Source organism: Coenobita brevimanus, chromosome 47, assembly GCF_032717465.1.
Source record: "Coenobita brevimanus isolate Jiangsu-jjx chromosome 47, ASM3271746v2, whole genome shotgun sequence".
NCBI lineage: Eukaryota > Metazoa > Arthropoda > Malacostraca > Decapoda > Coenobitidae > Coenobita > Coenobita brevimanus.
In genome coordinates, this window is record NC_137000.1 from 34281240 (window position 1) to 34304516 (window position 23277).

Consider the following 23277-nt stretch of genomic DNA (forward strand, 5'->3'; position numbering starts at 1 on the left):
AAATAGCAAAAAAACACAAGAAAGTAACTACAGTAATAAAGATTGGCATATTTTATGTTTTCCATGATACTTATTTTCTATCAAACTTATGTCAATTTATTTATTCACTATTTTTTACACACTATTTACACATTATTTCACTGTTTTTAGTAACTCTTGACGGTATGATACTCTCCATACACTCTCCCCCATACCCCTCGGTGCCCTCTAGTAGCCTCCCCCACCACCCCACTCCACCCCACCCCTCCCGACCCCTACCCCAGCCCTGAACCAGTATCAGCTGGTTCCAAGGCCATGCTCTCCCAACGCCGGCCTCCCACCACCGTTCACCACCCTCCACCACATCCCTCCTCACTGCTGGGTTGCCCCCCCACCCCCTCCCTCAGCCAGCCAGCATTACCCTGCGCACCAGCCATTTCGGGACAAAACTCTGAGTCCATATGGCACGCTACTAAGTTCAAACATGCCCGCAAAAAATTAAAATGTCATATGACGTGGACCGTGGGCCTCTACCAACACGTCATATGATGTGGACCGGCGCCTAGGGGTTAAGATAGTTAGAGATACGTATAAACTCTTGACTAATTTAAGAGTAGCTTTTCATTACATGGATGAGATGATGAAAAAATTGATAGTGGCCATGATCCACCCCAGATTAGAATATGCAGCAGTAGTGTGGTCCCCACACAAAAAGGAAGATATAAACAAGATTGAGAGAATACAAAGAACAGCAACCAAAATGGTCCCAAGTCTGACAGACCTGTCATACAGAGAGAGGCTGGAAAAACTGGATTTGCCTTCCTTGGAGGAAAAGAGAAAAAGGGGAGACATGACTGCAGTGTTCAGGACCATGGTGGGAGTAGATAAAATTGACAAAGAAGATCTGTTTTTATGGAATAAGAGAGCAACAAGAGGACACGGAATGAAATTGAAAAAGTCAAGCTGCTTGAAGGATATCAAGAAATATAGCTTTCCTTACAGAAGTATAGACTTATGGAATAGCCTGGACAAAGAGATCATCCAGCCTAAAAACTTAAACGAGTTTAAAGCTAAATTTGACTTATTGAGAAACAGCGACGGAAACCCACGAGCATAGTACATTCCGTGTATATCACAATTAGGTATATTAGGTAAATACTTAAATATTTGGAACGACTTAGACAAAGAGGTGGTGCATGAGAAAAACATTCATGTGTGTAAAGGTAGACTTGATAAATGTGGATATGGAGACAGGACAACACGAGCATTGCTCAATTCCTGTATACTACAAATAGGTAAATACATATTTTGCATCTACATTGTCAGAGGGGACAGTTTTTAGTAAACAAGTGTCACTGCCATGATCCCGGAGTGTAAACAAACGCTGCTTTCTGCCAGTTAGGGGTGGCAGAGTTGCCAAATATTTTCGGTGAAATTCTGCCAACAAAGCAATCTGTTAGATTTTTGTAGGAACAAAATATATATAAAATATCACAATTAAGCACTACTGTGCATTATCAATTAATTTTTTACTCATCCAGTCACCGCACTAGGAAACATATCATTAGCTATGGTACAGGAACTGCGTGACCAGTGACAGACTGGTTCACTACTGACTGACATGAGGTGGGTGCCTCTGCTGTTTAAATACCCTGCTCATCTCTGAACATTTTCGGAGCAGAGACTTATGGGTTATCTTAACTCTTGCTAAATCTCCACCATTATGCACTAATATGCATGCTTTTGTAGGGAATTCTTAGATATTATTGCACATGTGATTACTTTCAAATGAAACTAATTTTAAGTGTATATCATAGTGTGTCAGGTTTAATATAATAAATGATGCAGTGTTATGATTAATAAAACAGAGTTATGTATAAGTAAAGTAAAACACTATTCATCATGAAATTGCTTGATGTGATTAATTCTGCAGTGGGTACTGGATGTGATTAATTCTGCAGTGGGTACTAATAACGCAAGACAGAGATACTTCGACAACTTTCCTGAGGCTGTCTGAAGCGTCCATACACATCAGCACATAGAGGGCAGGGGATTTGTAGAACCATCTCATATGTACTGTACATGTACCAACAAAAAAGTAGACACTAATAATAATAGCTCAACTTTAATACATTGAAAAGAATGAGTGAAATCTATAACCTACTCCACCGGCACAATATAATGTTGGGTGTTATGTGTTACTGGCGTATCAGCAGAATGAAAGTTTTGGTAATGTTCCAGTTGATGTACAGTGGAATCTCAAATTTCAATTGGCATATGTACCTAAAAATCACCGCAAAATTCAAATCATCAAAATTAAACTGAACTTCTTATGGGAAAAATTATTTTGGGTCCAGGGCTTACGAAATTAACAACCTAAAATCATGATTTTTTGCCCACACCCCCTGTAAACTTTATGAACTATAATTGTGTTTAAATATCTGTAGTTCTGCATTGTATTGCCATACTGTTAGCAAGTGTATACTTGGGATATTTCTGCTCTTTCCTGTATTGCCATTTCTCCTTTGGCTGCGAAGATTTAGAGAAGCCAGGCTGCTCTCATCCATTACCACTGCTACCCAAAGAACCACTCTTGCTTGCCATCTTGAAACAGGTAAGTTGCAACAAAAATACAAAGAAAATACATACAACTGAATTGCAGTGAAATGCATGTCCACATGTGGAAGGTACAGGCTGAAAGTGCGGCACTTGGCTGTAGAGGGCTGGCTGCTGGCAGGACAGTCGCAAGATGGCCACCGACAACAGAGCATCCCCTTGCACATGGCTTGTTGTTGTTGGTGCCTACTCTCATCCGGTAGCTCTTGTCCTTAAACAACATGACTGTTTTTTTTCTCAGTCTCTATTATTCATTTCTGTGTTGCTCCTTATATTCATAATTACTGTACTTCTCTTCGTTTCAGTATTCTGCCTACTGTATTTGCTACCACCTGTAATTCATTTTGTTTTAGTATTTCTACTATTGATTCTTTTCCTATAATTTCTCTTGTTATATCTTCGAGTTATTAAAGTATTGATTAGTTAATAATAAGTATATATATATATATATATATACTGTATATATATATATATAGTAAAGTGTTGGTCTTTGAGAGAGGTGAAGTCAAAGAATGTACAGCGAGATTGGATGGTGAGGAATTGGAAAATGTGAGCACGTTTAAGTACTTGGGTAGCGTGATGAGTAAGGATGGAGGTTTGGAGGGTGAAGTGTTTGAAAGGGTGCAGCAGGGAAGAAAGGTTGCTGGTTCCTTGAAAGCAGTGATAAGAAACAGGGAAGTGAGCATGGAAGTGAAAAAGTTACTACATGACAGTACAGTATTGTGATACCAACTCTAACGTATGGTAGTGAAGCTTGGACGTTGCTGGAAAGACACAAGTCAAGAGTGAGAGCAGTGGAAATGAGTTATTTAAGAGGAACCTGTGGAGTCACATGGAGAGACAGGCTGACAAATGAGGATATAAAGGAGCGTTGTGGTGTGGATGTGGATGTGATAGGAAGCGTTAGGAGAACACACTGAGGTGGTTTGGCCATGTGGAGAGGATGGAGGGTGAAAGACTGACGAAGAGAGTGTTTGTGAGTGAGGTGGAGGGGGGGAGAGGGAGGGGGAGGCCGAGGATGAGATGGAGGGATGGGGTGGAGAGGTATATGAGAGAGGGGGGTGTGAGTTGGGAGCTGGGTAGTGAAATGGCGGGGGACAGAGCGACGTGGAGGCGATTTGTTTGTGGCCACCCTGAACGGGATTGAGGCATCTGGCAATAGATAGATAAATAGATAGATATTTATAGAATGACAGGGAATCGTCCTGGGCGCGAATTGTCCTGTCAGGAAATCGTCCATGTTTTGATGGGGAATTATCTGACGGGCGAATTGACTTGACGGTAAATTGTCTCGGAACCATATCATCGTATGCTTCATATACTATATGAATAAATGATGTTGATTTTCATTCTCTTCTTGACACATGTCACATACGATATTAGGTTAGGTTCATACTTTTTCTTATAATTTTCCTTCACTTGTAGCATTTTGGTTCGCATCAAAAATATTATCTTTGCCTATTTTGGTTTAAGTCTGGCCCTGAAAGCATCGAAATACGCGACTTTGCATCGATAAGTAAGGTAGGCAGACCACTCCAAAATGCATCGAAATTTGATTAATCAAATTTTAAACTGTCGAAATTTGAGATTCCGTTGTATCAAGTTCTTCTCCCAAGGCTACCAGGTTCTCCCAAGGCTTCCCCTGATCTGAAGCAGGTTGTGTAACTAATGTCCAGGTAGAGTGTTTGTTGAGTGAGAAGAAAAAAAAAATATGTGGAGGATAGTAACCAGCATGATGTGAAGAATGGTCATTTGTTGTTTGAAATTTTTTTGCACTGAGTCATTTTGTGAAGTTTTACATACTTCTGTTAATTTGAATGTGTACGAAATAACTGTATACTGTATTGTGTTGTTATGTGTGATGATGGTCACATCAGTGATAGTGTAGGTGACAGTGGTGATGATACTCATAGTAAGGATGTCATTATGTGACTTTCAGTGGTGGTGATTGGTGTGGTGTGTCTACTGGCAGTGGTGACATGTGTGGGGGTTGCCCTTCTTTGCCTAAGGAGCCTTCACATGAGACAAGCCACTCCTTCAGTTTTCCAGGTAAGTTTGTGTCAGTGTCTTTTGCAGAGTGCTCTCAACTGGTTATCTTGCTAGTCTTTCCATGACTAATCCTCTTGCTGATCTCTTTGTTAGAATTTTTCCTTTCAGCCATTCTTTTATTACTGGCCTTCTCTGTCCCATTGCTAGTTTCCTGTATTCCAGTGTCCCCCTTGCTTGTTATGTCATTAAGAGTTTTCACATGAAGCTTTTTGCTAGCTCATTTCTAGTCTTCTCTCATATTTCCAGCCTTTTTTTTATTCTTTAACTCATCCTTTTTCAAATTTCCTCTTCGCTTTTACATAATTGAAGTCATTATCTGATCATCTTGCATTCAGTTTCAGCCTTAAAAATACCCTTTTAACTTAGCATCTCTGTGTTAGTTCCTGAGTTGTGATATCATTAGGGTTTCCTAAATATTCTTTACTTTCTTAGTTTCCATAGCAATTCCAATTTTAAAGCTCTGTTTAAGTTCTGTCACTGATACTCTTCTTACAGGTTCATTTTCATTAATGGTCTCTTAGCCAGCGCTCTTGTCATAGAACAGTCAGGTCTGTCTTTGTAGGTAGTTACATCATACTGTAGTGTTATTTCATACAGAATGATCACAACAGAGTACAGACCTACACCCATTTTGTTTGTGGAATAATACAGACCACATCTATCTCCTTTGAATTCACTTGATCCTCTTGTTTGTCATCCATTCATCCATACAACTTGCAGTCCTTTATTGTAGGGTCCTAGGGCTAGACTACTTAGTCCGGACATTTGAAGTGAGTGACTTTTGCTCATCCCCCTGTGGCATTATGGGATCAGTACATCCTAATTGCCATTCCTCAGACTTGAGCTCTAAACTGGCCATAATTTGTTGGAGTATGTAACCCACTAGACCATTTTGAATTTATTTTTGGTTATATGGTTCCCACACAATGGATTTAATGCTTTCCTGAATTATAATAATTAATTTGGCTTGTCTCTTGGTGCAGTGTAACTTCTAGGTTGTACTATATCAAGTGAGTGAATGATGAGTACCCTCACCGACCATAGGATAAAGAGGACCTTGTCCAAATGTCCCTTTCTTAGCATGATTGTTAGCATAATTGTTAACATTCTTGTTAACTCCTTCAGTCTGATGATTCATTATTGGGGTTTCAGTCTGATGATTCATTATTGGGGTTTCAGCCCCACTGGATGGAAACACGTGTTTTATCTGTTAGGATTATCTTTATTCTTCTTTCTCTAAAAGCTAATACTGGTAATTCCTTAACTGCAAATCCAATCTGAACCAAATTGGTGAGCTTATGTAGCTTTGTTACCTTAATTTTTTGACAACCAAATTTTAAAAAATGGCAGCCATGTTTGACTGCCATGCTGACTTTCAAAACACACACACACACACACACACACACACACACACACACACACACACACCGCTCGCTGGTGCAGTGGTAACACTCCCGCTTGCCAACTGGTGGACGGGAGTTCGCGCCTCGCTCAGGTTGCGAAAAGTTTCACTGACGAAGTGGGTGGTTACTGTCCCCCTTGAGCAAGGGGACGGGGGTGTACGTGTGTGAAGGCCACGGCCTTGCCCTTAGATCGGACTATATGAGCTCTCAGCTCCCTTCCGGGAGGGTAAAAGCCGACGATCACGACCATCAAGTGATCCTGACCGACCCGGTGAATTACACACACACAGGGAGTCATCAGATGCAGACGTCGGACATCGGTGCTCCGTACCAAAACAGTGGCAATTACCTAAATTAGTATCTTTGAATGAGTCAAGCTCTGTACCAGGTTAGACTAAATGATTTTTCATTATTAAAAGGTAAAGAAATAATAAGTTTAAATAAGACTGGTTCAAACAACAAAGAACCACGATGCGTTGAGTCAGCTGGGTTTGTTTATACTAAGGCAGCACGGGGAAAGCGAGCACACTTTGTAAGTACATACTCTGTTCATTTAGTATTACAAAATGGATACATACTTCAGTAAAACAAATTTGGAAAAGAAAAGGGATAAAAGTAAAAAGCAAAATGATGATTTCTACCAAGAACTGGTTGAAGTGGAGACTCACAATAGACTGGTTGAACGTGTACACAAACTAGAAATGGCTTTCAAAAATGAAATTGATGAAATAAAGAAGCAAATGCACTTGCAAAAGGAAGAGATAGAAAAACTAGGAAAAGAGGCCAATAAGAAAGACACAACCATCAGTGAACTAACAGTGGAATTGAATACACTTAGGAAGAAAGTGAGTGAAATGGGAAGTACAGTAGTCAATCACGAGAGTGTTGTGGAAGAGTTAAAAAATGACACAGACAATTAAACAAGCAAGCAGTCTTATGGACCAGAGCAGTGATATTGAGGAGAAGATAACACAGGTGAATGAAGCTGTGCAAAGCTACAAAAATGATGTAGAAACCACGTATGCTGAAATGGTGAAAGTAAAGAAAGACTTAGAAACAAGGGTGGAGGAAAAAAGCATTAGAAAGGAAGTGAAAAGAATAATCCAAAACAATCCAAAGTTAGTCAGAGATTCAGTAGAAATAAATAAATCAATAGTAATCACTGGTATAGAAGAGGAAGAAATTAAAAACAAGATCACTAGAGACAAAAAGGAGATGGCAAATGTAATGAGCTTACTGAAAGAAGTATCAGAGGAAATCTGTAGTAAAGACATAGAGGAACACAAAAGGTTAGGGAAATACGAGAAAAGCAAGACAAGACCTCTAAAGGTGACTTTCCAGAGTGTAAACACTGTGGAAGAGATACTAAAAAATGCAAAGAATCTTATGGAAAAAGAGGAGTTAAAAAATGTATGGATAAAAAGATGCCTAACACAAGAGGAACTGGAATTACTGAAAGAGAAAAGGGAGGAAGCAAAAACAAAAAATGAGGGAAGATCAGAAGAGGACAAGAAGAAATTTTTTTACAAAGTAATAGGATTGCAGGTACGAAAGTGGTACACAAACAGGATGGAAGAAAAAGGAGGAAGTTAATAGAACCATGTCATGACAAGTATATAAACAAGATGATAAAGTTGATGTACTCAAATGTGGATGGAATGGTATCTAAATTACTAGAGATGAATGATTATGTCAGAGAAAATGAACCACAAATAATATGCCTAACTGAGACAAAATTAACACCAAGGATATCCAATGACATACTAAACTTAGAGGAATACAATATATGGAGAAGAGACAGAAATTTAAAAAAAGGAGGAGGAATTATAATATTAACTAAGAAAACTCTAAAAGTCAAGGAAATAAACCTAGATATACCATCACAAGTAGAACTGATTGCAGTAGAGATCGACACATCTGAAGGTAAAGTAATTGTAGCCAATTTGTATATGCCACCCAGATCAAACACATGGGAAAGAGACGAATATGAGGACCTGGCAGAGAGTACAATTCAAAGTATAAGATCCTTGCTACATGAAATGGAAGAGAAATCGGAAAGAATTATACTAACTGGGGACTTCAATACAAATATAAATTGGAATATTCTAGATATAAATAGCCAAGAAAGCTGTTGGGACCAAAAGCTCCTGGATCTCATACAAGAGTTTTTCTTAACGCAACATGTGAGGGAAACCACTAGAAAAAGAGGACTTGATGTACCTTCAGTGCTAGATCTAATATTTACTAGGCAAGAAAATGACATTGACAGTTTAATATATCACCCTCCACTCGGCAAAAGCGATCATGCAGTACTAAATTATAACTTCAGGATAGCATATGACATAGTAAACAGCAATGACAGTTACAAAAAGAGCATAAACTATAAAAAGGGAAATTATCAAGACCTAAAGAAGTATTTCTTAGAAGTTGATTGGGAAAATGAGCTTAGAGGACAAGATTTAAACGCTGTATATAAAAATTTTTGTGAATTTTATGAAATAGGAGTCCAGAAGTACATCCCACAGCACAAAGAAGCAGATAAGAAAATACAGAAATGGTTCAATACAGAATGTAAAAAATCAAAAGAAAGAAGAGATTTGTTCTGGAATAGATACAGAAGACACAATAGTGAAAGGGCGTATAATAATTACAAACAGGCAAGAAACGACTATACAAGAATAAGGAGGGAAGCCCAAAAACAGTTTGAGGAGGATATAATAAATAAAAGTAGTGATCAACCAAAGCTGTTTTACAGCTATATCAGAAGCAAAACCAAAGTAAAAGATATAATACAATCCATTACGGATGAGGGAATCACTTATACACAAGAGAAAGATATTTGCGAAGCATTAAATAAGAATTTCCAATTAGTTTTTACAGAAGAAAAAAATTTTGAGAGGGACTATGTGGAACACGCATGTCCACACATACTACCAGATATACAAATAGCAGAAAAAGTAATACAGGAGGAGTTAAGTAGATTAGACAGAGGAAAAGCAAGTGGTCCTGATGAAATTTCATGTTGGGTGTTACGAGAATGTGCAAAGGAGTTAAGTAAACCATTATTTTTAATTTTCAAGAAATCCTTGAGTCAAGGGAAACTACCTGATATTTGGAAAAAAGCAAATATAGTCCCCTTATTCAAGAAAGGAAATAGACAAAATCCTCTCAACTACCGACCAGTATCACTGACCAGTGTTGTAAGCAAGGTATTAGAAAAACTTATAAGAAAAGCTTGGGTAAATCATCTACAAGAACACAGTATGATAACAGAAAGACAGTTTGGTTTCAGAAAAGGAAAATCATGTGTTACTAATCTGTTGAGCTACTATGACAGAGTAACAAACACAATACAGGAAAGGGAAGGATGGGTGGACAGTATCTATTTAGATTTCAAGAAAGCTTTTAACACAGTACCACACCAAAGACTTTTATGGAAGCTGTACCATCAAGGAGGAATTCGAGGCAAACTGTTTTGTTGGATGCAAGACTTTCTCATAAAAAGAGAAATGAGGACATTACTAAGAGGAAACTACTCATCATGGAAAGAAGTGACTAGTGGAGTACCACAGGGTTCGGTGCTGGCACCAATCATGTTTTTAGTGTACATAAATGATATAAACAGTAACACTGGAAATGAGAGCTATCTGAATATGTTTGCAGATGATGCAAAAATACAAAGGAGAATTACTAGCACAGACTCTTGTAGGGAGCTACAAGAAGAATTAAATAAACTTCATGAATGGAGTAGTACATGGCAAATGGAATTCAATGTGGACAAGTGTCATGTAATCAAGTTTGGTAAAAGTGGAAAAAGACCTGATTGGGATTATAAGTTAGGAAATAAAACCCTATACACATCAGAAAGAGAGAAAGACCTAGGTGTGATTATCAATAACAGACTATCTCCGGCTGACCACATCAGCGAGAAGGTACGGAACATGTATACACTGCTTGCAAATATGAGAATAGCATTCACATACATAAATGAAGACATGCTAAGAAGGATAATAACATCATTCATTAGACCAACCCTGGAATATGCATCAATAGTCTGGAGTCCTCATCTCAAAAAGCATATAGACAAGATTGAAAAAGTTTAAAGGGCCGCTACAAGATGGATACCAAGCTTAAGGGACCTAAGCTACGAAGAAAGACTAAATAAACTGAATCTACCAACACTACAGGAGAGAAGGAAAAGAGGTGACATGATAATGCTATATAAGTGCATATCAGGAAAGGAGAAAATAGACATGAATGATTACTTAACATATGGAGAAGCATCAGCAAGAGGACACTGCAAAAAACTGCATAAGAAGAGAGGTGATAAAGACGTAAGGAAATTCAGTTTCCCAAACAAAGCAATTGATCAGTGGAATGCACTACCGAATGAAATAGTGTGTGCCAAAACAATTCACAAATTTAAGGATATGTACGATAAATATGGTTTAAGACACGGGACAGTACGAGCTTGACTCATTCCTGTAAAGATACAATTAGGTAAGAACACGCACACACACGAGTGAACAGCCATAGCGAACAGACGTGTCTTCACTGCTCCCAGGGCAAGGCTCAGCCACCACTGCAAACCTTAAGTAGTTTCAGGAATTATGTTTGTCCTGTCTCCTATGGTCTTATTTTCAGTTTAAAATACAGCAAGTTAATATAGACTACCAAAAATGTAAAGATATACTGGCAAGAGTATACATGAATGTTGTAATATTTTCGGTAACAGGTGTTTTGGTACTGCAAGTTGTAACCCTCCTCAATCATGGCCGAAAATGTAAACACTGAGGGACTCGAAATTCCAGGATTTGATAGAAATACTAATGTCATGGATCTGGTTAAAACATTGATTATGAGAATTAGAGAACTTGAAAAGAAAGTGGAGAATCTAGCATTAAAAGATGTGTCTGAGAATACGGAGATCGCTATACGGAGTCTCATTCAGTCTAATGAAACGGCGAATGAAGAGATAAGAAATTTGAAGCGTGGAAATATTGAATTGAGGAGAAAACTAGAAGAGAGTACTAATAAAACGGAGAAGGTGAGCAGTGTATTGGAAGAGCATAAGGCAAAGTGGGCACACGTAGAAGAAGAACAGAAAGAAGTGGTCAGCTTTAGAGAAATCATCCAGGAAGAAAGAGAAATGAACAAGGTAAAATTGGAAGAAAATGTAGTGAAAATACTGAAGAAAAATGAGAAAATAAGTGAGAGAAACTGTAGAAAGGAACAGATGCATGGTAATGTTTGGAAACAGTGAGGAGGAAGAGAAGGTTAGATCCATGACACTCGAGAAAGACACAAAGCTGGTAAGAGGAATATTAGGCAAGATTGATCCCGAAGGAGACAAGTGGGTAAAAGAAATTGAAGAAGTAAGGAGAATAGGGCCTTATAAGAAAGGGGAAACAAGACCAATGAGAGTCAAGTTGTCAGCAGAAAGTGTAGTAGAAGATATACTCGAAGTGACCTGGAAATTAAGCAAAGAGGCAGGGATGGAAAATGTTATAATATGAAAAGATTTGAATGAAGAAGAAAGAGAAGTTTCAAAATAATTGAAGGAAGAAGTAAAGGAAAAAAATGATAAGAGGACAGAGGAAGAATGTAATACTTTTTTTTGGAGAGTAATGGATATGAAAGTAAGGAAGTGGTATTTAAGGAAATAGAAGTGAAGGAAACTAAGGGGGATAGCTGTGAAAGATCAGAAGTTGAGGAAGTGATACCGACAGAGAGTAGGAGAGAAGAGGGTATAAAAAACATCAAAAATAATTTGAAGGTGATATATACTAATGTTGATGGTATAATATCGGCAAGGCTCGAAATTAACGATTTCTTGAGAGAACATGAACCTGATGTCATGTGCTTTGTAGAGACTATATTAAGAGAAGATACTGATGTTCATTTGGGAGATGGTAAATACAAACTGTGGAGGAAAGACAGAAAAGAAAAAACGGGAGGAGGAGTGATGATAGCAGTGAAGAACAACATAAATGTAGATACAGTACCGTGGAAATGGGAGAAGGCAGGGCTGAAGTGATATATATGAAATTAGAAACTGGAGAGAATGTTAAGAGAGATATGGCAGTGTGTATGTTCCCCCTAAGACGAGAGCATGGAAGGATGGCGAATACCAGGAGATGTTGTCAGATATGGTTAGCTATTTACAAAAAATAATTGAGAAAAGTAATAATATAATTATGGTGGGTGACTTTAACTGCAAAGAGGTGAACTGGGAGGAATGGTACTCGGGAGGTGGCGAAGATTCGTGGGGCACTATGTTATTAAATATAATAATCAATAATGTGATGATGCAATGGGTCAAAGAAGAGACACGGTTACGAGGTGAGGACACACCAGCAAGATTAGATTTACTGTTTACCAAAGAACCCGATGTAATAGAATCATTGAAATATCTCTGTCCTTTAGGAAAAAGTGATCATGTGGTCATTGAGTTCCAGATGATAATAGGGAACATTGAGCCAAGAGATGAGCTTCATAGACAGGAAAGATACAACTTTGGGAAAGCAAATTTTACAGGATTGAGAAACTTTTTTGAAAATGCGGATTGGAGAAAATTCAGAGAAACAAGAGAGATACAGAGGAAGTGGGATATCTTTCTAGACCTCTATAATTTGGGAGTGGAAAACTTTGTACCAAGAGTAAGAGGGAAAGAAAACAGGAAAAAGGAGTGGTTTAATAAAAGGTGTATCATAGCCAAAAAAGAGAGAGGTAAGGTGTGGAACAATTGGAGAAAGACAGGTAACAACAGAACAAAGGAAGAATATAAAAGAATTAGAAATGAATACACAAGAATACGCAGAGAAGAAGAAAGGAATTTTGAAAAAGGTATAATAGACAAATGTAAGGATGAACCCAAACTGTTTTATAGATTTGTTAATGGTAAACTGAAACAAAAGGAAGGAAACACCAAACTGAAAGTAAAAGGAGAGGTCTATAAAGATGCAGCAATGCAAGCTGAAATAATGAACAAATGTTTCCAATCGGTTTTCACTAATGAAAAGGAGCTTGTGGAAGGGGAGGGAGTGATTAGAAATGTACCGGTGCTAAAAGATATAAAAGTGGAGGTACAGGAAGTGTATAAATTACTGGAAACTCAAGATGTAAGGAAAGCCCCAGGACCTGATGGAATTTCTAATTGGGTACTGAAGGAATGCAGAGGACAACTGGCGGATAAAATTCACAGTTTAATCGTGTGTTCTCTGGAAGAGGGGAAAGTGCCACAAGAATGGAAGAGGGCAAATGTGGTACCAATTTATAAGGGAGGAAACAGGGAAGAACCTCTGAATTATAGACCAGTGTCTCTAACCAGCATGGTCGCAAAATTGTGCGAGAGAATCCTGAAAGACAGATGGATAAAATATTTGGAAGAGATGAATATTTTGGCTGAATGTCAGTTTGGATTCAGAAGTAGGTCATGTGTTTCTAACTTGTTGATCTTTTACTCTAGAGCAATTGACGTGGTACAGGAGAGAGATGGTTGGGTGGATTGTGTGTACTTAGACTTAGAGAAGGCCTTTGACAAGGTACCTCATAAGAGACTAATGTGGAAACTTGAATATATAGGAGGACTGAAGGGGAAACTCCTGGAATGGATGAGAGACTTTTTGAGAGGCAGACAAATGAGGACAGTAATAAAGGATAGGATGTCTGGATGGAGGGAAGTAACAAGTGGAGTCCCTCAAGGCTTGGTGTTGGCGCCAGTAATGTTCCTGATGTACGTAAATGATATGGTAGATGGAGTGAACAGTTATGCAAATCTGTTTGCTGATGATGTAAAGATCTTGAGGAAGGTAGAGGTTGAGGAGGATTGTAAAATGCTGGAGGAGGATCTGGATAGGATACATGATTGGAGCTGGACGTGGGAAATGAAATTTAATGTAAAGAAATGTAAAATATTGGAAATGGGTAAAAGTACCAGGAGGCCATCACTGAATTATTTGTTGGGTAATGAATTAATCACAAAAATGAGAGAAGAGAAAGATTTGGGAGTGCTGGTCCAAGATAGTTTGTCACCAGAAAAGCACATTAACAGGATAGTTGGAGAGACTTATAAACTCTTGACTAACATAAGAGTAGCATTTCATTATATGGATGAGGAGATGATGAAAAAATTGATAGTGGCCATGATCCGCCCCAGGTTAGAATATGCAACGGTAGTGTGGTCCCCACACAAAAAGAAAGATATTAACAAGATTGAGAGAATACAAAGAACAGCAACCAAGATGGTCCCCAGTCTGGCAGACCTGGCATACCGAGAGAGACTGGAAAAGCTAGATTTGCCTTCCTTAGGGGAAAGGAGAAAGAGGGGAGACATGATTGTAGTGTTCAGGACCATGGTGGGAGTAGACAAAATTGACAAAGAAGATCTGTTTGTATGGGATAAGAAAGCAACAAGAGGACACGGAATGAAATTGAAAAAGTCAAGCTGCTTGAAGGATATTAAGAAATATAGTTTTCCTTACAGAAGTATAGACTTATGGAATAGCCTGGACAAAGAGATCATCCAGTCTAGAAACTTAAATAAAAATTTGACTTATTGAGAAACAGTGACGGAAACCCACGGGCATAGCACATCCTGTGTATATCACAATTAGGTATATTAGGTAAATACATAAATATTTGGAACGACTTAGACAAAGAGGTGGTGCATGAGAAAAACATTCATGTGTGTAAAGGTAGACTTGATAAATGTGGATTTGGAGACATGACAACACAAGCATTACATTGCTCAATTCCTGTATACTACAAATAGGTAAATATAAATAGGTAAATACACACACACACACACACACACACACACACACACACACACACACACACACACACACACACACATACACACACACACACACACACACTGTGGAGAAGAGACAGAAAAGAAAAAACGGGAGGAGGAGTGATAATAGCAGTGAAGAACAACATAAATGTAGATACCGTGGAAATGGGAGAAGGCAGGGCTGAAGTGATGAATATGAAATTAGAAACTGGAGAAAACAAGAAGAGAGATATGGCAGTAGTGTATGTTCCCCCTAAGACAAGAGCATGGAGTGATGATGATTACCAGGAAATGCTGTCAGACATAGCAAGTTATTTACAGAAAATTATTGAGAAAAGCAACAATATAATTTTAATGGGTGACTTCAATTGTAAAGAGGTGAACTGGGAGGAATGGGACTCAGGAGGCAGCAAGGATTCGTGGAGCACTATATTATTATGAAAATGAATAATGTGATGACGCAATGGGTCAAAGAAGAGACACAGTTTCGAGGTGAGGACACACCAGCAAGACTAGACTTACTGTTTACCAAAGAACCCGATGTAACAGAATCCTTGAAATATCTGTGCCCTATTGGAAAAAGTGATCATGTTGTCATTGAGTTCCAGATGATAACAGGGAATGTGGAGCCAAGAGATGAGCTTTATAGGCAGGGAAGGTACAACTTTGGGAAAGCAAATTTTACAGGATTGAGAAAATTTTTCGAAAATGCCGATTGGAGAAAATTCAGAGAAACAAGAGAGATACAGAGGAAGTGGGATATTTTTCTAGACCTCTGTAATTCGGGAGTGGAAATATTTGTACCAAGAGTATAGGGGAAAAAAAACAGGAAAATGAGTGGTTTAATAGAAGGTGTATGATAGCAAAAAAAGAGAGAGACACGGCGTGGAACAATTGGAGAAAAAGAGGAAACAACAGAACAAAGGAAGAATATAAAAGAACTAGAAATGAATACACAAGAATACGCAGAGAAGAAGAAAGGAATTTTGAAAAAGGTATAATCGACAAATGTAAGGATGAACCCAAACTGTTTTATAGATTTGTTAATGGTAAACTGAAACAAAAGGAAGGAATCACCAAACTGAAAGTAGAAGGAGAGGTCTATAAGGATGCGGCAATGCAAGCAGAAATAATGAACAAACGTTTCCAGTCAGTTTTCACTAATGAAAAGGAGTTTGTGGTAGGGGAGGGAGTGACTAGAAATGTAGTGATAAAAGATATAAAAGTGGAAGTTCAGGAAATGTATAAATTACTAGAAACTCAAGATGAAAGGAAAGTCTCAGGACCAGATGGAATCTCTAATTGGGTACTGAAGGAATGCAGAGAACAACTGGCGGATAAGATTTACAGTTTAATTGTATGTTCTCTGGAAGAGGGGAAAGTGCCTCAAGAGTGCAAGAGGGCAAATGTGGTACCAATTTATAAGGGAGGAAACAGGGAAGAACCTCTGAATTATTGGCCAGTGTCCCTAACCAGTGTGGTCGCAAAATTGTGCGAAAGAATTCTGAAAGATAGATGGATTAAATATCTGGAAGAGATGAATATTTTGGCTGATAGTCAGTATGGATTTAGAAGTGGAAGGTCATGTGTTTCCAACTTGTTGAGTTTTTACTCAAGAGCGATTGATGTGCTACAGGAAAGAGAGGGTTGGGTGGATTGTGTGTATTTAGATTTGGAGAAGGCCTTGGACAAGGTACCCCATTAGAGACTAATGTGGAAACTAGAGCATATAGGAGGACTGAAGGGGAACCTCCTAGAATGGATGAGAGACTTAATGAGAGACAGACAAATGAGGACAGTAATAAAGGATAAGATGTCTGGATGGAGGGAAGTAACAAGTGAAGTCCCACAGGGCTCGGTGTTGGCACCAGTAATGTTCCTGATTTACGTAAATGATATGGTAGATGGAGTGAATAGTTATGCAAGTCTGTTTGCTGATGATGCAAAGATCTTTAGGAAGGTAGAGGTTGAGGAGGATTGTAAAATGCTGGAGGAGGATCTGGATAGGATACATGATTGGAGCTGGACGTGGGAAATGAAATTCAATGCAAAGAAATGTAAAATATTGGAAATGGGTAAAAGTACCAAGAGGCCATCATTGAATTATTTGATGGGTAATGAACCAGTCACAAAAGCGAGAGAAGAGAAAGATTTGGGTGTGCTGGTCCAGGACAGTTTGTCACCTGAAAAACACATTAACAAGACATTTAGAGAGACATATAAACTCCTGACTTAATAAGAGTAGCTTTTCATTATATGGATGAGGAGATGATGAAAAAATTGATAGTGGCCATGATTCGCCCTAGGTTAGAATATGCAGCAATAGTGTGGTCCCCACACAAAGAGAAAGATAGAAACAAGATTGAGAGAATACAAAGAACAGCAACCAAAATGATCCCCAGTCTGTCAGATCTGTCGTACAGAGAGAGGTTTATTAAGTCCCCTTTTTCTGGTGTTTTCCTTTACATGATGTGTTAAGAAAAACTCCTGTACAAGATCTAGGAGCTTTTGATCCCAACAGCTTTCATAGCTTACATATAGAGTGTTCCTATTTATATTTGTACTGAAACCTCCAGTAAATATAATTCTTTCAGATTTCTCTTCCATTCTATGTATTGGGCCCTTAAACTCTGAATTGTACTTTCTGCGAAGTCTTCATATTTGCCTCTTTCCCAAGTGTTTGTTTTGGGTAGCAAGTATAAATTTGCCACAATTATTTTCCATTCAGACGTGTCCCTACATGTCAGCAAGTGGGTTAGTGGAGAGTTAGTTCCCCTCTCCTTAAAACAAATAACTCAAAAGTCAAATGGTCACCCCTTATGGGATTATGGTGTCTGGCAATATATAGATAGATAGATAGACAGATGAGTCAGTCTCTAATGCAATCAGTTCTACTTGTGACAGTATATCGAGTTGTATCTCTTTGATTTGTAGATTTTTCTTTGTTAATACCAGAACTTTTCCTCCTTTTCTTAAATTTCAGTCTCTTCTCCATATATTGTACAATCCTCAAACCTTAGGGTGTCGTTGGATATCCTTTGAATTAATATTGTTTCAGTTAGGCAGATATATGAGGTTCCATTTCTTTGGTATAGTCTTTTTTCTCTAATAATTTGGATACCATTGCATCTACGTTTGAGTACATCAGCTTGATCATGTTGGTTATATATTTGACATTTGAGTCTACTGCCTTCCTTTTTCTTAGTCCCTGTTGTTTATGTACCATTTTCTTTATTTGTAATCCCACTACTTTGTAAAAAAAAATTTGCTCCTCTCCTGTGATCTTTCTTCATTTTTTGTTTTTGCTTCTTCCCTCTTTTCCTTTAGTGATCTCCATACCTCCTGAGTTAGGCATCTTTTTATCCATACTTTATTAAATTCCTCTTTTTCCTTGAGTTTGTTAGCATTTTTTAACATTTCCTTTACACTGTTCACACTTTTGAAGGTTACTTTGAGGGGCCTTGACTTATTTCTCTCATATTCCCATGCCTTTTATGTTCCTCTGTGTCTTTATTACAGATAAACTCTGATACTTCCTTCAATATCTTCATTATATTTACTACCTCCTTTTTATCTCTCAAGATTCTGTTTCTTGTTTCTTCTTCATCTATACCATTGATTACTAGAGATTTGTTATCTGTGGATTCTTTGACCAATTTTGGGTTGTTTTGAATGGTTTCTGTTACATCCTTTCTAATGCTCTTTTCTTCAACTTTCATTTCTAAGTCTTTCTTTACTTTCACCATTTCAGCATACATAGTTTGTACTTCGTCTTTGCAATTTCTCATCATTTTGTTCACCTGGGTTATCTTCTCTTCAGTATCACTGCTTTGGTGTGTTAGAGTGCTTGCATACCTAATTTACCTCTGTATCATTTCTTAACTTCTATATAGTACTCTTATGGTTAACAACTGTAGCCTACTCCTCATTTCATTAGTCTTCATTCTAAGTTAAACTACCTCAACTGACAGCCCATCCATTGTTGTGTCATTTTTGTTTTATTCCCTTACCAATTTTTCATTTTCTTCCTTCTGCATGCATAGTTCCTTCTTAATTTCTGTCCATTTCCATATGAAAAGTTTTCTCCGTATATTCACTTTCTCTGCTAATTTATTATATGTTTCCATTTCAGCCAGTTCTAGGTAGAAATCATCATCCTGTTCTCTACCTTTATCCCTTGTCTTAACTTCTTCCATATTCACTTGTGTGTGTGAGAGAGAGAGAGAGAGAGGTAAATAATTTAGTTCGATTATTCTTCTGTTATTGTTCAACCACCTCAACAGAAATGTTGAAAGTTTATACCAAGATGAAATCATGATGACATGTACAAATGCACGGTTGCACATCATGCACTCACAAAGCGCACTTTACTGGTTTTACAGTTAGGGGAAAAGAGGCCTTTTCTAGAAATGGTAAAAGAGTGGTAACAGAGAGAAATATTTGGCTGCCAAGTATATGGCTAAAAAGAAGGTATACAGGGCCTCGGACAAGGACTGACCAAACAATGACAACCAAGGACTGGACAAAGGACATGGTTATCGGAACGTGGAATGTAAGGGGAGTGAATGATGAGGTGAAAGAGAGAGAGATTGTCCAGGTGCTTGAGGGTGCGAAAGTGGATGTATGTGGAATAACTGAAACAAAATGGAGAGGAGAAAGTGTGAGAGAATGGGGGTATGGATGGGGTATATGTGCAGGAGTAGGTGAGAATGAGAGGGCAAAGGAAGGAGTATGTATAGTTGTCAGTAAAAGATGGAAGAGGAGCATATGACAGTATGGATCAGTTGGGTCAAGGATTGTGTGGGTAAAGTTGAAAGTTGGTATACAAATGTGGGCAATTGTGTGTGGGTATGCGCCAACACAAGATCGTGCTAGAAGAGTGAGAGAAGAGTTCTGGACAAATGTAGAAGTGTGCATGGAAAAGTTTGGCAGGAATGAGAGAGTGTTTTTGATTGGTGATATGAATGGTAAAGTTGGGAATGTGAAGGTGGATGGAATAGTTGGTGAGTGGGGTGTGTCTGCTGAGATAGATGAGAATGGGAGTACGTTAGTGGACATTTGTGCTGGGAGGGAGTTGGTGATAGCCAATACCCTTTTCAGGCATAAAATGATCCACAGGTATACATGGCGAGTGATGAGAAGGGTGGGTGGTGAACTGAATGAAAAGAAGGCAGTGCTTGATTATGTGTGTGTGGATGAAAGGATGCGAAGATGTGTAATGGATGCAAGAGTTTATAGAGGTTGGGGGAGTGGACTTTCTGACCACTACTTGGTGGTGGCCAGAATTAGAATTCAAGTAAGATGGAGGAATAGAAGTAGGGAAAGACGAGAGGAAGGAGTAGTTGCAAGGAGAGTGGAAAGGTTACAAGAGGATGAGAAAAAGGCAGAGTATAAGAGAGAAGTAGAGGAACGATTGGGTAAATATGAATTGGAGCAGATGGGAGACATGGAAGGTGTGTGTAGGATATTTACAGAAGAAATGTGTGCAGCATGTGATGTGGTGTGTGGAAGGAAGAGAAGACGGAGGGGGGTGCAAGGAACATCGTGGTGAACTGAAGAGGTGAAACAGGCTGTGGCACAAAAGAAGAAAGCATACAATGAATGGATGAGAAATAGGGGCGTGGAAGAAGTTGAGAGGCGGAAGAGAGAGTTATATGTAGAAAGAAAGAGAGGTGAAAAGATTAGTAAGAAGAGAGTGGATGAGGAATTTGGAAGGAATTTGAGTGTAAAGTGGAGGGACTGTAAGAAAATGTTCTGGAAAGAGGTGAAAAGAGTAAGACTGGGTGGAAGTGAAGTTAGCAGGGGAGTGAAGGATAAAAATGGTAGATTACTAGTGGAGAAGGGAGAAAAAGTGAGCAGATGGAGAGATCACTTTAAGGAACTGTTGAACATAGAGGATGAAAGTAATGCAAGTATAAGTGACTGGGGAATGGCTGGGAGAAGGAGGGAGGTGAGAAGACAGGAAGAAATCAGTAGGGTAGAAGTTGTGGAAACAATGAAGAAAGTTAAATCGGGGAAAGCCCCAGGAATTGATGGAGTGTGTGGTGAAATGCTGAAGCATGGGGGAGAGATAGTAGTAGAATGGATGTGGAAGATGTGCAGATTGGCCTGGGAGGAAGGTAAAGTCCCGGAGGATTGGGAGTCAGGTATAATTATTCCCTTGTACAAAGGAAAAGGGGAAAAAGAAGTTTGTGGTAATCATAGGGGCATTTGTCTTCTTAGTATAATAGGAAAAGTGTATGGTAGGATACTTATAGACAGAGTTAGAGAAAGGACAGAGAAATTAGTTGGAGAAAACAGGGAGGCTTTAGGAAGGGAAGAGGTTGTGTAGATCAGATATTCATTCTTAGATCTTTAGTGGAAAAGTTTCTAGAGAAGGGAAGTAAGTTGTATGCGGCTTTCATGGATTTGGAGAAAGCATATGACAGGGTGGATAGACAAGGATTGTGGAAAGTGTTAAGAATATTATGGAGTAGATGGGAAGTTGTTGAATGCTGTGAAGAGTATGTACGATGGTGCGAAGGCTGCAGTGCGTGTGGATGGTGAACTAAGTGAATTTTTCTCTTTGAAAGTTGGGTTGAAACAGGGATGTGTCATGTCTCCATGGTTGTTCAATCTGTACATGGATGGGGTAATAAAAGATGTACAAGGTAGGGTAGTGGATGTTGGAGTGGCCCTGGTGAGAGAGGGTAGTGTTTGGAAACTCCCTGTACTGTTGTTTGCAGATGATACTGTGTTGTTGAGTGAAGACGAAGGGGAGCTGCAAGACTTGGTGGATGAGTTTGGGAGAGTGTGTAAGAAACTGAATCTAAAGGTGAATATAGGGAAGAGTAAAGTGATGGTCTTTGAGAGAGGTGAAGTCAGTGAATGTACAGCGAGGTTGGATGGTGAGGAATTGGAAAATGTGAGTACGTTTAAGTACTTGGGTAGTGTGATGAGTAAGGATGGAGGTTTGGAGGGTGAAGTGCTTGAAAGGGTACAGCAGGGAAGAAAGGATGCTGGTTCTTTGAAAGCAGCGATAAGAAACAGGGAAGTGAGCATGGAAGTGAAAAAGTTACTACATGACAGTATTGTGATACCAACTCTAACGTATGGAAGTGAAGCTTGGACGTTGTTGGAAGGACACAAGTCGAGAGTGAGAGCAGTGGAAATGAGTTATTTAAGAGGAGCCTGTGGAGTCACATGGAGAGACAGGCTGACGAATGAGGATATAAAGGAGCGTTGTGGTGTGGATGTGGATGTGATAGGAAGCGTTATGAGAAACACACTGAGGTGGTTTGGCCACGTGGAGAGGATGGAGGGTGAAAGACTGACAAAGAGAGTGTATGTGAGTGAGGTGGAGGGGAGAAGAGGGAGGGGGAGGCCGAGGATGAGATGGAGGGATGGGATGGAGAGGTATATGAGAGAGGGGGGTGTGAGTTGGGAGCAGGGCAGTGAAATGGCGGGGGACAGGGCGACTTGGGGGTGATTTGTTTGTGGCCACCCCAAACGGGATTGAGGCGTCTGGCAATAGATTGATAGATAGATACAGGGCAACATCTGAGCCTCAGAGACTTTTACTGGATAACCTAAATAGATTTGAAAGGAAGAATATGATATTTAAGGTGGCAAGGCAGATGAGGAGGGAAAACAGGGATATCATAGGTGAGCAGTGTGTGAAGTATGATAAGGGAAAGGTAGTGGTGGACAGTGAGGATATTAAAGATGCCTGGAGAGGGCATTAAAACCAGTTGTTGAATGAATAAGGGAAAGGTAGTTGTGGACAGTGAGAATATTAAAGATGCCTGGAGAGGGCATTAAAACCATTTGTTGAATGAAGGGTTTGACTGGAACAAGGAAGGTGTGTCAGCTGATCCAGTGTTTGGCCCTTTCCATTTGATTGATGGTGCTAGTGTGAGCAGGGCAATAGACAGGATGCAGTTGAGGAAGGTGGCAGATGTATCTAGATTGACTGCTGAAATGCTGAAGGCCTCAGGATACACAAGAGTGGGGTTAGTTACTGATTTGATGAGTGAAATTATATACGAGTGTTTGGTCTCTGTTGACCGGCTGAAGAGTGTGATTGTAAATGAGTACAAGGGGAAGGGTGATGCCTTGGAAAGAGGAAACTGTAGAGACATGAAGAGAGAGGGATGGCATTGATAATGAATGGTGATGGATGGAATATCTCAAATTTGTTGTATGCCGATGATGCAGAACTATTTGCAAATACTGTACCGGACAAGAACTTGGTAGACTTGTGCAGAGTTTTGCTGATGCCTGTGAGCATTGTGCCTTGAGAGTAAATGTAGAAAATAGTAAAGTGATGGTTTTTGAGAGAGAAAGTGACTCCCAGTGTGATGTTACAGTGAATGGAGAGAGACTGGAATTGGTGAGAGAGTTCAAATACCTGGGTACAATGATAGAGAAGAGAGGAAAATGCGCAAAAGAAAT

General features: G+C 39.1%; 1 protein-coding gene across 1 annotated transcript in view; it reads left to right on the forward strand.

Annotated features, from left to right (window-relative positions):
• LOC145399142 (uncharacterized) overlaps positions 1–23277 on the forward strand; it is a 313723-nt gene that overhangs the window by 253254 nt on the left and 37192 nt on the right. Inside the window, exon 21 of the mRNA XM_080271880.1 lies at positions 4535–4623. Within this exon, the coding sequence (XP_080128006.1) occupies positions 4535–4623 (89 nt within the window). The remainder of the gene's footprint in view (positions 1–4534; positions 4624–23277) is intronic.